General features: G+C 44.7%; 1 protein-coding gene and 1 long non-coding RNA gene across 3 annotated transcripts in view; one reads left to right on the forward strand and one right to left on the reverse strand.

Annotated features, from left to right (window-relative positions):
- LOC142829993 (uncharacterized) overlaps window positions 1–8,482 on the reverse strand; it is a 31,717-nt gene extending 23,235 nt beyond the window's left edge. Inside the window, exons 1-2 of the long non-coding RNA XR_012904994.1 lie at window positions 8,263–8,482; window positions 7,503–7,635 (exon numbers count right to left, since the gene is read on the reverse strand). This is a non-coding gene — a long non-coding RNA (uncharacterized LOC142829993). The remainder of the gene's footprint in view (window positions 1–7,502; window positions 7,636–8,262) is intronic.
- LOXHD1 (lipoxygenase homology PLAT domains 1) overlaps window positions 1–12,839 on the forward strand; it is a 288,412-nt gene that overhangs the window by 170,785 nt on the left and 104,788 nt on the right. The window contains exons 24-27 of one of the 2 annotated variants that reach the window (XM_025178253.2): window positions 6,228–6,528; window positions 8,508–8,662; window positions 10,248–10,381; window positions 12,183–12,331. In XM_025178253.2, coding sequence (XP_025034038.2) covers window positions 6,228–6,528; window positions 8,508–8,662; window positions 10,248–10,381; window positions 12,183–12,331 — 739 coding nt within the window. Of the gene's footprint in view, window positions 1–6,227; window positions 6,529–8,507; window positions 8,663–10,247; window positions 10,382–12,182; window positions 12,332–12,839 lie in introns of those variants that run through there. The other variant, XM_075932726.1, reaches the window with a different exon arrangement.

Raw genomic sequence — 12,839 nt, forward strand, 5'->3', positions numbered from 1 at the left:
ATTTCGGTATCCAAAAAAGCAATGCCGTGTCCAAGGAACGTGTCCGGTTTTTTGAATTTTTTTTCGAAAGAACAGACGTGCTCTTTCGCCATCCCTGTAAACCTTGTTCTATGAGGAATAAGGGATGGCTCAAAAGAGCACTTTCTTTCACAATTTGGCACCGTGTAGATGTGCCAGATTTTGCAAGAGCCTTTTTCAAAGGTAAATCGAAAAAAGATACGCAATTTACGTACATTGCGTATCTTTTTCTGATTTAACAATGAAGTCTAGACGTAGCCTAAGAGAAAAAAAAAGTTCATTTAGGCTTTGCAAAACATTTGTAACCCTATATTTTGGCTTAGACCTAGTGGCATTGTCCCTTATCTCAGGGTTGGGGAGCCGTAGTCCCGGAGGCCAGATGCAGCTCCCAACTTGCCTGGATCCAGCCCTTGAGGCTCAGACTCTCCCCAGCACTGGGGAACCCACACTGGTGCTCCAGTCTGCCCACCCACTGCTCCACTGGAGGCTGGAGCACACAGAATCCACTAGGCTGGGCCCCCCCAGGCTCTGGTGTGCAAAGTAAGGTGGGGCATGTCTTTCTCCTTTTCAGTCGGGGGCCACGAGATGGGTTTTTCTTGTTTGTTTGTTTGTTTGTTTGTTTTTGTTTTTGCTTCTTACTTGTGTTCAGCCCCCTACTGATTTTTCTGTGGATCAGTGACCTCCAACCCCAAAAACGTTCCCCACCCCGTCTTATGTTTTAAATAAGTTTTTGTATTTAATCGAAGAAAACATGTATGTCATAGTGTCATGCTTACTTTAGAATGTGCCATTGATCAGACATGGCACTTGCAATAGAGATACCGGTTATTGGTTCTCTCCTGCCAAGCCTTGCTACTGAAAGTATTACACTTGTTCCATAGGAAAGAGTTCTCCATGTATGCTCATAGTGTTAGCAGAGGCGTAGAACTACATCATCCCCCAAAGCATGCTGTTTTTAAGGGGTGCAACATATGCTCTTCTGTACTTTATTTGTTAAAGGTGCATTGCCCTCATGTTATTGTATTTGAGTACCACATGGTGCCTCTATGGTGTATCCTCCACTACCTGGGTTTGGAAGGGCAGTGCTAATATCCCTATTTGCAGATGGAGAACTGAAGCATAGAAAGATTAAGTGGCATAGGGAATTGAACCTGAGCCATTTAAATACTAGGTAAGTGCCTTAACCACCCACCTATGCTTCCCATTCTGCATAGCTCCCACCCAGCCTGCTTTTTTTAATAAAAGCACTGTCCCTGGAAAGGTGTCATGGGGCCACTTGGGCCTGGCAACCAAAGAGTTAGTGCAAGTACTGCCAGTCTGTGCAGATTGACCACTTCGTAGCACCTGGGAGCATAAAAGAGCTGAGCGGTAGGGCAGCTGCCAGAGGAGCAAGCCAGGCAGGGATAAGTTCCTGCAGGCAAGTTGGTGAGAAGCATCCCCTGGGTGACAACAACCCAAAGAAGAGCCAACTAAAGCCACAGGGTGCAGAAGCCTACAGAACCAAGGGAGGAAAGAAGGAGCTCAGGGCTCAACAGGAGAATGACTGAGGACTGATTCTGCATGCCTGGGTTCAGGGCCTTGACCTGGAACCCAGTGGCATGGGTGGACCAGTTTCCCTAGCAACCAAATGGAGTTCCAGGCCTCTTGAGGACAAGGACAGATAACCTTTGCCAAACATGGAGAGAAGGGGGCCCGTACACCCCAGCCGGACAGAAATTAATGCCCTTGCCTCTAGAATAGGTTGATAGAGATTCAGACATCTGGCCAAAGGGGGTGCTGATGCACTGGGGCATAGTCCACAGGAGGTGAGGGCAACTCAGTTGCAGTCCCTGTGCTGTTCTGAGCACAAGGCTGCAACTCAGGGCAGGGCTGAAACAGGTCATGCAACGGAGGGCTAAACATTTTTAAAGGAAGGAAACGACAACATTAAGAAGTCCTGGGTCCAGCCTCAATGAGACGGGTAATTAATGACTTCTTTATACCTCATAAGAGGGAGGCAGCATGGTCCACTGGTTAGCGCAAGGAGCTCAGGGTATGTCTACACTACCCCGCTAGTTCGAACTAGCGGGGTAATGTATGCATACCGAACGTGCTAATGAAGCCTGGGATTTGAATTTCCCGGGCTTCATTAGCATAAAGCCGGCTCCGCCATTTTTAAAAGCCGGCTTGTTCGAACCCCGTGCCGCGCGGCTACACGCGGCACGGGCTAGATAGTTCAAACTACGTAGTTGTTCCGAACTATCTGTACACCTCATTCCACGAGGCGTACAGATAGTTCGGAACAACTACGTAGTTCGAACTATCTAGCCCGTGCCGCATGTAGCTGCGCGGCACGGGGTTCGAACAAGCCGGCTTTTAAAAATGGCGGAGCCGGCTTTATGCTAATGAAGCCCGGGAAATTCAAATCCCGGGCTTCATTAGCACGTTCGGTATGCATACATTACCCCGCTAGTTTGAACTAGCGGGATAGTGTAGACATACCCTCAGTCAGGAAGAGGCTATTTTTTTAAGTCTATTGAAGGAAGCCGGGCAGAAGGGTAGGGTAGGTGGGGAAGGGTATAAGCCCATGGTCACCAACCAGTAGATAAGGATCTGCTGTTAGATCTTGGAGCCTCTGACAGGTGATCCTGACTGGTCTGTCTGGGAGGCTATCAAGTACCAGCCCTTCAGATGGCCTTCCCCACACTGTCCTGCTGCTCCTGCCCAGAGTCTCACAGCTGCCTGAGAGCCTCCTGCTTGTTATGCAGAGTAGGGGAGACAGAGGCAGGGGGACACTGATGTCACTCTGTCCCCCTCTACTGTACCCCGTCTTCACAGAGTGAGGAAGGTGGGAATTGGCAAGGGGTGGAGCAGGGACTGGGCCTCAGAGAAGGGGTGGGGCAGGGGTATTTGGGTTTGAGGAAGATCTTGGACTGACTTAAATTCAAAAAGTGATCTTGTGCTTAAAAAGCTTGGAGACCCCTTGTATAAACATAAGTCCTATCATGAAGCAGAATAAGGGATACAACATTTGCTTTGTTCTAGTAAAGTTCTCTGTTAAGGGTTGAGAAATAAACGTGTTCGGTGATTCTTTACCATTGTCACATTATGCCTAATATTCTTCCTCAGCAGATCTCAGAGCACTTTATAGATGTTGGTATCATGATGCCCATTGTACAGATGGGGAGATGTAGGCACAGAGAAGCTAAAGTGATTTCCTTAGGTCACCCAGAAGCAGAGCCAGAAATACAACTTGAAAAAAAAAATCCATTACTCTAGTCACTAGGTCACTCGGCCTCCCTGAGGTAGTAATGTGCATTTCATTTTAGGGTCTGCCTCTGCCTTGCTTTGTGTGTTTGCCTAGCTCGGTTAACCCCCTTCAGCCTGCATTCTTCATCTTCAAAACACACAGTTTGAAAGTTTAGAGAGCCTTGAATGACCAGCACTTTATAAATGCCTGTCATTTGTTATAGGGAGAAAGGAGGGGTGGCAATATATTTTAGAAGACTAATTTCTAGTGGTCAGAGACACAAGCTTTTGAGCTACACAGGTCCATGAATTTCAAGGGTTAACTACTTAAGCTAAGCATTCTGTTCCACCTTGTATTTATCTGTGGCATTCTGAGTTTGTTCCCCAGACCCAAAGAAAAGCTCTGTGTAAACTCAAAAGCTTGTATCTTGCCACCCAAAGTTCATTCAATAAAATATATTACCTCAGCCCGCTTGACTCTCTAATATCCTGGGACCAGCATAGCTACAACACTGCATGTATCATTTATTATAACATTTCAAATACCAGCCATGCATTCATGTATTTCTAAAGTAAATGAGCTTCCCTGACATATTAAATCTCACTGATTGTTATAAATCTTCTATGTAGATCACTCTATTTACATAGTCATGATTGTTTCCTATTAAATGCTTACACAATTTGGAAGCCTTAAGTTTAATGTGTAACCCATTTTCTGCAGTTTTCCATGTACATGAGGTACAAGTTTGAAGCTTTAGGAGATTAAGGATCTGTATCTTTCCCATCATTAATGTTTACAGAAAGATATGGGAAGGAATAAGACTGTGAGCTGCATGTTAATGAGACGTGCCATCAAGCACAGAGAGTGCTAGATTCATATGAACAGAAAGGCTGCAAAAGAGACCCTTTTCTCTATGCTGGGTTAGGTGGATTGATTTCAGTTTCCTGATAAACATCTCTTTTGCAATTAATGATTGTTTTGATCTGATAAAAATACTTCTAGGCTGAAGACATCTATGTAAAAAAGGCCAAATTAAAGCCGGAAAAGGAAAATAAGCACTGGGTTCATAGCATTTAAACTACATATCAGCACAAAACCCCCACCAAAACTACAAGTGTCAATTAGTTATGGGGCCACCAAGCTGAGAAACTCTGTCTAATGTAATGGTTCTCAAACTTTTTGGGCTCATGGCACATGTATCTTGATGACCTTTCATAACCCAGAGATCCCCTGGACACCCCAGAACGGACGCCCACCCACCAACCTCTCTGCAGGGCTCCATCAAGAGTGGTAGAGCTTGGAGCTAAGATTACAGCTACAAACAACCAGATGTGAACTTCTTGGGACACTGGGGAGAGGACTGGCAAACCAGACACCCCGCAAAGTATTGTTCCCTTATATGGCCTAAAGATGAGGTTGGGGAGGGGGATTGGGCAGCCTGGAGGTGAAACGTGGAGATTGGAGGCCTGGTAGTGTAGTAAGGAAGGAAATGGAAGTGCATTGGGGTGCTGAGACAGGCTATGGAGTCAGAGCTGTCTGGAGGAGGGGCAGAGTGCCAAAACACTCCCCAAAACAACACAGCCTTGTGGGGGTAGAAGGGTGATGAGGATTCAGGATCATGGGGGTAAAATGGGTTGGTTTGGGGCTGAAGGTTCCAGGGGTACAACGAGGGAAGATCTAAGGGCCAGGATGGGTAGTATGACAAAGGGTGTGTTGCCCAGCTGTGGAGGTGGTACCGGGGAACTAGTACTTAACTGAAGAATATGTTATCTGTGACCCAAAGCAGCAAGGTGTTCTTCTTACCTTGGTGGAAGACAGGACAGGTCAGGAGGAGCAGCAAGAATCTCCAAAATACCTGTCCCCTGACATATCCCAGAGTGACCTGTTGCACCCCATGCAAACAAACACCAACCACTCCCTCCCAGCTCTTGTCCCATGAGGCTCACAGGGTTTGGCATCCCACACTGGATGTTATGCCCTCTGGAGTTGCAGATCCATTCAGAGTTGGCTCACTCTTCCTGACAGGGGGACAGCCAGGCCAAATTTGTGTGAGTGAAATTGCTACCTATCACATGAGATTGCAATACCAATTAGCTCCAGTTTGTCCTGGCCAGCCCCTTGGTGACTTGACTTTGGGTCACAACCCACAGGCTGAGAAACCCTGTTCTGGCGGGGGCAAATCTAAAACAACTTGGTGCCCATTCTCCTATCAGCTTTACCGACTAGTGAGATCTACATCTACTCCCGTGTGTATAGCCTCCATGACTGCAAAGTCTGAGCATGGTACAGTCTTAATGGAGTTTATCATCGTGAGGTAGGGAAGTGTTATGGGGAACTGAGGCACAGGATAGATTAAAATACTTGCCCAAGGTCTCCCAAGAATTTTTTGGCAGAGTTAGGAATTGAAACCTAGTCTCTTGCATGCTAGTTCAGCATCTTCTCAACTAGAATAGCCTTCCACCTTGACTGGTTCACCATATTGCATTGCTAATATGCATTTAAGGAGCATCATCTGTATATACAGTATTTTACTAATCACCTAACTCCCCACATAAAAACAGCGCAAAGTCCACACTCCAAGAAGGTTGCAGACTCATAGAGATGAATTCAATGGTTAGCACGATAATTTCACAAAGGCCCAGCAACAGTGTTGGTGAGATCAGGAGGGGCAGGATCGGTCCCCAGTAGATATCATAGATGTTCTGTATGCCCTTGTGCGAGTCACTCAGTCTGTTTAAGATGCAGTTTGGTAAAAGCGAACAATACAATAATTTAGAACAGGAAATGAAAAAGAACACTCAATGCAGTTGAAAGTGGGATCTGGGGAAAGGAATGACTTGAGCCTCACATCTTACAGTCAAGGTAATAATGAGGTAATGGCTTTGGGTGTAATGATCTATGTTGAGATTTAAGTACCATCATCGGTTATGTGTGAATTATTCTATCTTCTTTCGGGCCTTGATCTTTTCTTTGGTGGCAGGTAGAGGCTACAGATGTTGGTAAGATCTACAAGCTTCGAATTGGACATGATGGGAAAGGCATTGGGGATGGCTGGTTCCTGGAAAGTGTCACACTTAAATGGATGGTGACGAAGGTGAAGGAGACAGATAAAAAGAAAAAGAAGAAGAAAAAGAAATCCAGTGAGGAAGAGGAGGAGGACTCCAAGCCAGAAGAAGTGATGGAAGTCTGTACATTCATGGCTCACCGTTGGCTGGCTACCAGTGAAGAAGATAAGGAGCTAATTGTGGAGCTGATACCTGAGGATGGATCTGGACTTGAGGGTAAATTTTACACAGTAAATATGTGTCAATCAATGCAAAAATTACCTTAAGTGAGCAGTACATAGTTAAGCACTCCAAAGTCTGGAAATACCAAAAAGTCATATAAATCTCCTCATTGCTACCCCTTTGTGTACGCCGAATACATTAAAGACCAAGTTTCTGCCAGGCTCCTATGCCATCCTGACCCTCCAGTGAAATGGAAAAACTGCAAATTTAACAATGAGCAAAAACATTTTTCATGCCGCATGTACAGGGGAACTCTGCAACAAAATAAAAAATTCTGCACACACTATTTTAATATTCTGTAAAATTAGGCATATTTTATTTGTCAAAGTAACATAATATAATCTCACCTGTTTCAATTATTTTGATTTTAATATACCTCTCAGCAGGTATGTCTGTGACAATACGGGCATGTTTGACAATTAGATTTCTTACCAGTCATATTGATACAGAGCTTCGAATAATTTATTTAAACTGCAATACAGAAACATATTTCCTGCGCCCCTCAGAAGCGAGCAAACGCTGGGGAGAGTCCAGGGTAATGGAAGAAGTGAGGCAGAGGGAAGGAGCCAGGACTGAGCCCAGAAGGCTGATGGGTGTGGGTGGGAAAAGTATGAAACAGCGGGTTTTTTGTGAAGGATGGAGGGATTGTTCCAGAGTGGGGGAGCCTTCCCTGTGCACTGCCTGGCTGACCTTGAGTCTCTCCCTTTCTCTCCCTTTCAGTTAGTCACATTTGCCCCTGTCCCCATATATCCCAGCAACAGTCCTTCTCTGCCCCTGTGTGTCCCTGAACCCCACCTACTTCCTGTTCCCATGTGTCCCTGCAACCCCTCTCTCCCACCCTCATGCAGCCCTGGCTCGATGCTGTCACCCTACTAGCTCTCATATGCCCCTCTCAGTATCCCCTCTAAACCCCAGTCTGCTACTCTCCTGTAGCTCAGTGTGCCCCACTCTGTCCCATGTTTCCTCACCTGGCCCTGCTGTGAGGAATGCAGCCACTTCCCCAACCTCTCCTTCCACTGGCTGGCTGCTCTCTCTTCTGGTGCCACAGCTCCTGGTGTGTGAAAGATACAATTGCAGCCCCTCTCCAGCACAATCTGTACTCTGCAAAGAGAAAAAAAATCTGAATTAATTTGGTGCATGCACAGTGGCATAGAATTCTCCCAGGAGTTAGTGTGTAATTAACCTGTGGTGTTTACTGCTACAACATGCCATCGAGACTAACGGTGTGTGTGTGGGGGGGAGCTGAGGGGGTTAAAAAACCCAGATTCAGAATTGATATGCACAGCAAGAATGTATGACATTACAAGAAAGAGGGTAAAAAATAAGGTCTAAACTCTCGTGCTTCACAGCAGAAGCAAACCTGGGGGGTTGGAAGAAACTTCCTTAACGGCTGGGTTATTCCACAGAAGTCCACTAGTGGTTTCTTGAAACTTCCTCTGGGGGGACCATCTAGTGTTAGCCACTGTTGGAGACTGAATATTACACTAGATGGGTGTAAGCAAGTGAGGAAATACCTTGGCTAGGGAAGGTTAAAATAAAGCTTGACTAAGAGTTCCTTTGAAGGCCCTTTCCTTAGAGATAGCTTTATTACTACAAAACGATGGGGAAACAAGAGCAAACTATTCAGAACATTTGGTCCCAAGCCATGAGGACACAAGACACACCCTTCTTCCTTGCTAGCCTGGCCTGCTGCCAGATCCTGTGAAGGGACTTCCTTCAGGGTCTTACCTCTTCCAGAATGATCCAGAAACACTCCTTTATATAGTTTCTGGCAGGCAATGACATGACAGACAGTTGATCCCTCTCCATCATGTGCCCTATCTGGACCACAACTTGGAGCAAACCTCATCATAATGGGGCTGGCCATGCTTGTGCTTTTAGGCCATCACGTTGTCACAATGGACCACTGGTCTGATCCAGCATAACAGCTCCTGCGTTCTTATGTCAGCTCTTCCATGCAACTTCACTTTCAGAGAACACCTATGAGGTTCATGTCATCACTGGGAATGTATGGGGAGCTGGGACTGATGCGAATGTCTTCTTGAACATCTATGGCGAAGGAGGAGGAGACACTGGTGAGCGCCAGCTGAAAAGGTCCAACCACCTGAACAAGTTTGAGAAGGGCCAGGTAAGGCATTAATTAATCACTCCAACAAGTGAAAGGTAAGTATGATCCTCCATCCTTGATCCCAAGCTGCTGGTCCTTCTTTGCTATGTCCCAGTAAACCTCAGACTCTTTTTTGAATTAAAAGTTTGAACGTCTGGTTGAATTAAAAAACTGATCCTAAAAGTTACACTCATCTGGTCAGAATGCAAAAACAGTATCAGGTGACCGATGTGCCCAGTAATGATTAAAAGAGTGTAGGTTGATGTGGAATTGCTTGTAAAAAATCAACCGAGCAACTGCCATTAGCAAGTGTTATTCAGAGAATAATGTTGAACAATGAAAACAACTGAAAAATGCTGGTGAGCTGCTAGCCAGCAACTTGCAACAAGCAAAGAGGCTAAATTAACCACATAATCTGTTTACTATGGATTATAAAATCAGATCTAATAAGACTATAATCTGAGCATCATTCTTAAGTGGGAGGAATTCCAAGAAACAGACATCACACCTTATGCTTTTGGTAGCAAAGGAAGCCCAAAGTCTATCAACAAGCTAATTGCATTAAGATTTCTAAATAGCATGACAATAAGGGATGTATTTTCAAATTGTTGTTGTTAATGGATACATTTTATGGACTCTGCAAATGACAAAGGGAAAACTTCTTCAGTAGCTTCCACCAAAAGAAATACTTAAGTCCCAAGGAGATTTTCCATGGACTTAAAAGGCCTTTGCATCTAGTTTCAAATGTTTCATTGCAAAGTGGGTTCCAAGAAGAGATGAGGACTTTGGAAAGATTCAGTTGTGTCTACAGTTGCACTTGTTGGTCAAAACTTTTGTCGTTCACAGGTGCTGAAGCCCACCCCTCTGTGAACAACAAGGTTTTGTCATGGCAAGTGCACATGCGCATGCTGCTTTGTTGGCAAAAGCATTCTCCTGCTGACAAAAAAAACAAACAAACAAACAAACCCTGCTTGTTCCAAAAATGCCAGCAAAAAGGATTTACAAGCATCATCGCATCTGAAGAAGTGGGTTTTGCCCATGAAAGCTCCTGATACTATATGTATATTTGTTAGTCTCTGAGGGTATGTCTACACTCCCCCGCTAGTTCGAACTAGCGGGGTAATGTAGGCATACCGCAATTGCAAATGAAGCCCGGGATTTGAATTTCCCGGGCTTCATTTGCATAAGCGGGCGCTGCCATTTTTAAATCCCCGCTCGTTCGAACCCCGTGCAGCGCGGCTACACGGGGCACGAACTAGGTAGTTCAAACTAGACTTCCTAGTAGGAAGTAGGAGTAGTAGGAGGGTAGTCGAAGTAGGAGGGTAGTGTAGACATACCCTAAGGTGCCACAGGACTATTCGTTATTTACCAACTTCTAGCGACAGGGCTGTGTTGACATAGCCTTGTCATTAAAAGCTGCCTGGTGTAGAGCTACCCTGAGAGTTAGGAGGGACAGATTGAAGCTGGTGATCATATGATTTTAGTATCTGAGAAAGCTAGAGTTTGCACTTTTTTTAAAAAATGGAAAAAGTATCCTGGTCAGGGCACTGACTCCCTGTAGTCTCAGATGAGAAACAAAAGTCTGCCTCTGCTCCTGCTCTTGCAGGAAGATATATTCACCATCAAAGCCATTGATCTGGGAGTACTGAAGAAACTGCGGATTCGTCATGACAACTCCAGCAGCAACCCAGCCTGGTTCCTGGACAGAGTGGAGATTGTTGATCTCAAGGACGACACCAGGTGAGCCGATTGCTGCTCTCCATTCATGCGATTGGATGCATGGGATTCAGACTTCTGGTCAGATAAATTTAAAGCCTTAGAAATACAAAGAACATCATGACTGTGTTACACGTGGTCACGAATCCAGATTGGGTGATCCTCTTAGAATGCTAAAATAATGATGCTGTTGGGAGCTCCTGTGGAAAGTTACAGATGCAAGCAACCCTAGGAGCCCAGCTCTAATGGTGTCAAACTGACAGGGAGCTCCAGAGAGCTACGAAAAGGGGCTTAGAGACAGTGATGAGGCAGCAGTGTTCCATATTGATAGCTTTGGGCTGTGGGAAATCCCCTGAGATCGTCTGAGATCAAAGTGGAACTCAGGGACCAATGACCTTTGGAAGCAGAATCTACCATTTCTTCCAGGAGGGACATGCTCCACTTGAAGGAAATTCCTGATGCTACTCCCTTGCTTACTGACCAGTGCTTTGCTGGAACCGGAGTGAGGAACTCAAGACTCACTCCGTTGTTTGTAAATAAGAAGTATATTTAGCTGTGAAATAGTGATAGAAATGTAGCCGTGTTAGTCTGGTGTAGCTGAAACAAAATACAGGACTATGTAGCACTTTAAAGACTAACAAGATGGTTTATTAGATGATGAGCTTTCGTGGGCCAGACCCACTTCCTCAGATCAAATAGTGGAAGAAAATAGTCACAACCATATATACCAAAGGATACAATTAAAAAAATGAACACATATGAAAAGGACAAATCAAAAAAGGACAAAAAGAACACATATTCCTGCGCATCCAGAAATATAATTTATGCTATCATGTGCCGAAAGTGTCCGTCTGCTATGTACATTGGACAAACGTCTCAGACACTTCGCCAAAGGATCAATGCCCACAAAACAGATATTAGACAGGATCACAAAGAAAAAACAGTTTCTTGCCATTTCAACCAGAAAGGACATTGTCTCAACGACTTAATTACCTGCATCCTGCTTCAAAAGCCTTTTAAGACTGCACTTGAAAGAGAATCCTCTGAACTGTTATTCATGCTAAAATTCGACACTTTACGCTGGGGTCTTAAAAAAAGACTCTAGTTATCTTACCCATTACAAAGATAGCTTCCCCAATTATCACCTCTAATATCATTAGCTCACAGACATTTACTCCCCTCCCCCCCCCCCCCCCGCATCTCCCTTCTGTTCTGAAATTTGATTTGTCCTTTCCATATGTGTTCATTTTTTTAAGTGTATCCTTTGGTATATATGGTTGTGACTATTTTCTTCCACTATTTGATCTGAGGAAGTGGGTCTGGCCCATGAAAGCTCATCATCTAATAAACCATCTTGTTAGTCTTTCAAGTGCTACGTAGTCCTGTATTTTATTTAGCTGTGAGACTGTGAAGTGGGTTGTGCCAATGGAAGCTCGTGATACCATCTACATTTTTTGTTAGTCTCTAAGGTGCTGCAGGGCTATTTGTTGCTTTTAAAGTTTATTCAATTACAGACTAACATGGCTACCCCTCTGAAACTTATTATCTCTTGCGTTATTTATCTGCTTCTGGGCTGTACAATTAAATGAGCCAGGTGGGATTAACATCTTAACGCTAGTACCTATCAGCAGACATCAGTCGTCAGGCCCAGATTAAGTTCACACAAAGGGAACACAAGTTGAGGAAGGAGACGCATTTATGCTTTTCAGCTTTGAGTACTGTTACTCTTTGTTAACTTGCCTCTTATCTTTGCTAATTACTGTTGCTCATGGCTGCGAAGTGCTCTGAAGATGAAAAGTCCTGTGTGCCCTTGTTATTCTTGCAGGTATTACTTCCCATGCCAGCGGTGGCTGGCAGTTGAGGAAGATGACGGTCAAATTGCCAGGGAGCTGGTCCCGGTGGATGAAGCATTTATAAAGAAAGATTCGGACAATGATAACCAATCTCTTGCATCTCTGGGCCTGGAACAAAAAGGTTCTCATCTGTCTTGTGTTTCTTTCAACATGTAAAAGGCAAAGGCAGCCAAGTTATTAATAGCTCTAAGAGCATTATCAACTAGGCTACGTCTACACTGGCATGAATTTCCGAAAATGCTTTTAATGGAAAAGTTTTCCGTTAAAAGCATTTTCGGAAAAGCGCGTCTAGATTGGCAGGATGCTTTTCCGCAAAAGCACTTTTTGCGGAAAAGCGTCCGTGGCCAATCTAGACGCGGTTTTCCACAAAAAAGCCCCAATCGCCTTTTTCACGATCGGGGCTTTTTTGCGGAAAACAGTACTATGCTGTCTACACTGGCCCTTTTGTGCAAAAGTCTTTCGGAAAAAGACTTTTGCCCGAACGGGAGCAGCATAGTTTTTCCGGAAAAGCACTGATGATTTTACATGAAATCGTCAGTGCTTTTCCGGAAATTCAATCGGCCAATGTAGACAGCTGGCAAGTTTTTCCGCAAAAGCAGATGATTTTGCGGAAAAACTTGCCAGTCTAG

The sequence above is a fragment of the Pelodiscus sinensis genome, chromosome 6 (genome assembly GCF_049634645.1).
Source record: "Pelodiscus sinensis isolate JC-2024 chromosome 6, ASM4963464v1, whole genome shotgun sequence".
Classification (NCBI taxonomy): Eukaryota; Metazoa; Chordata; order Testudines; family Trionychidae; genus Pelodiscus; species Pelodiscus sinensis.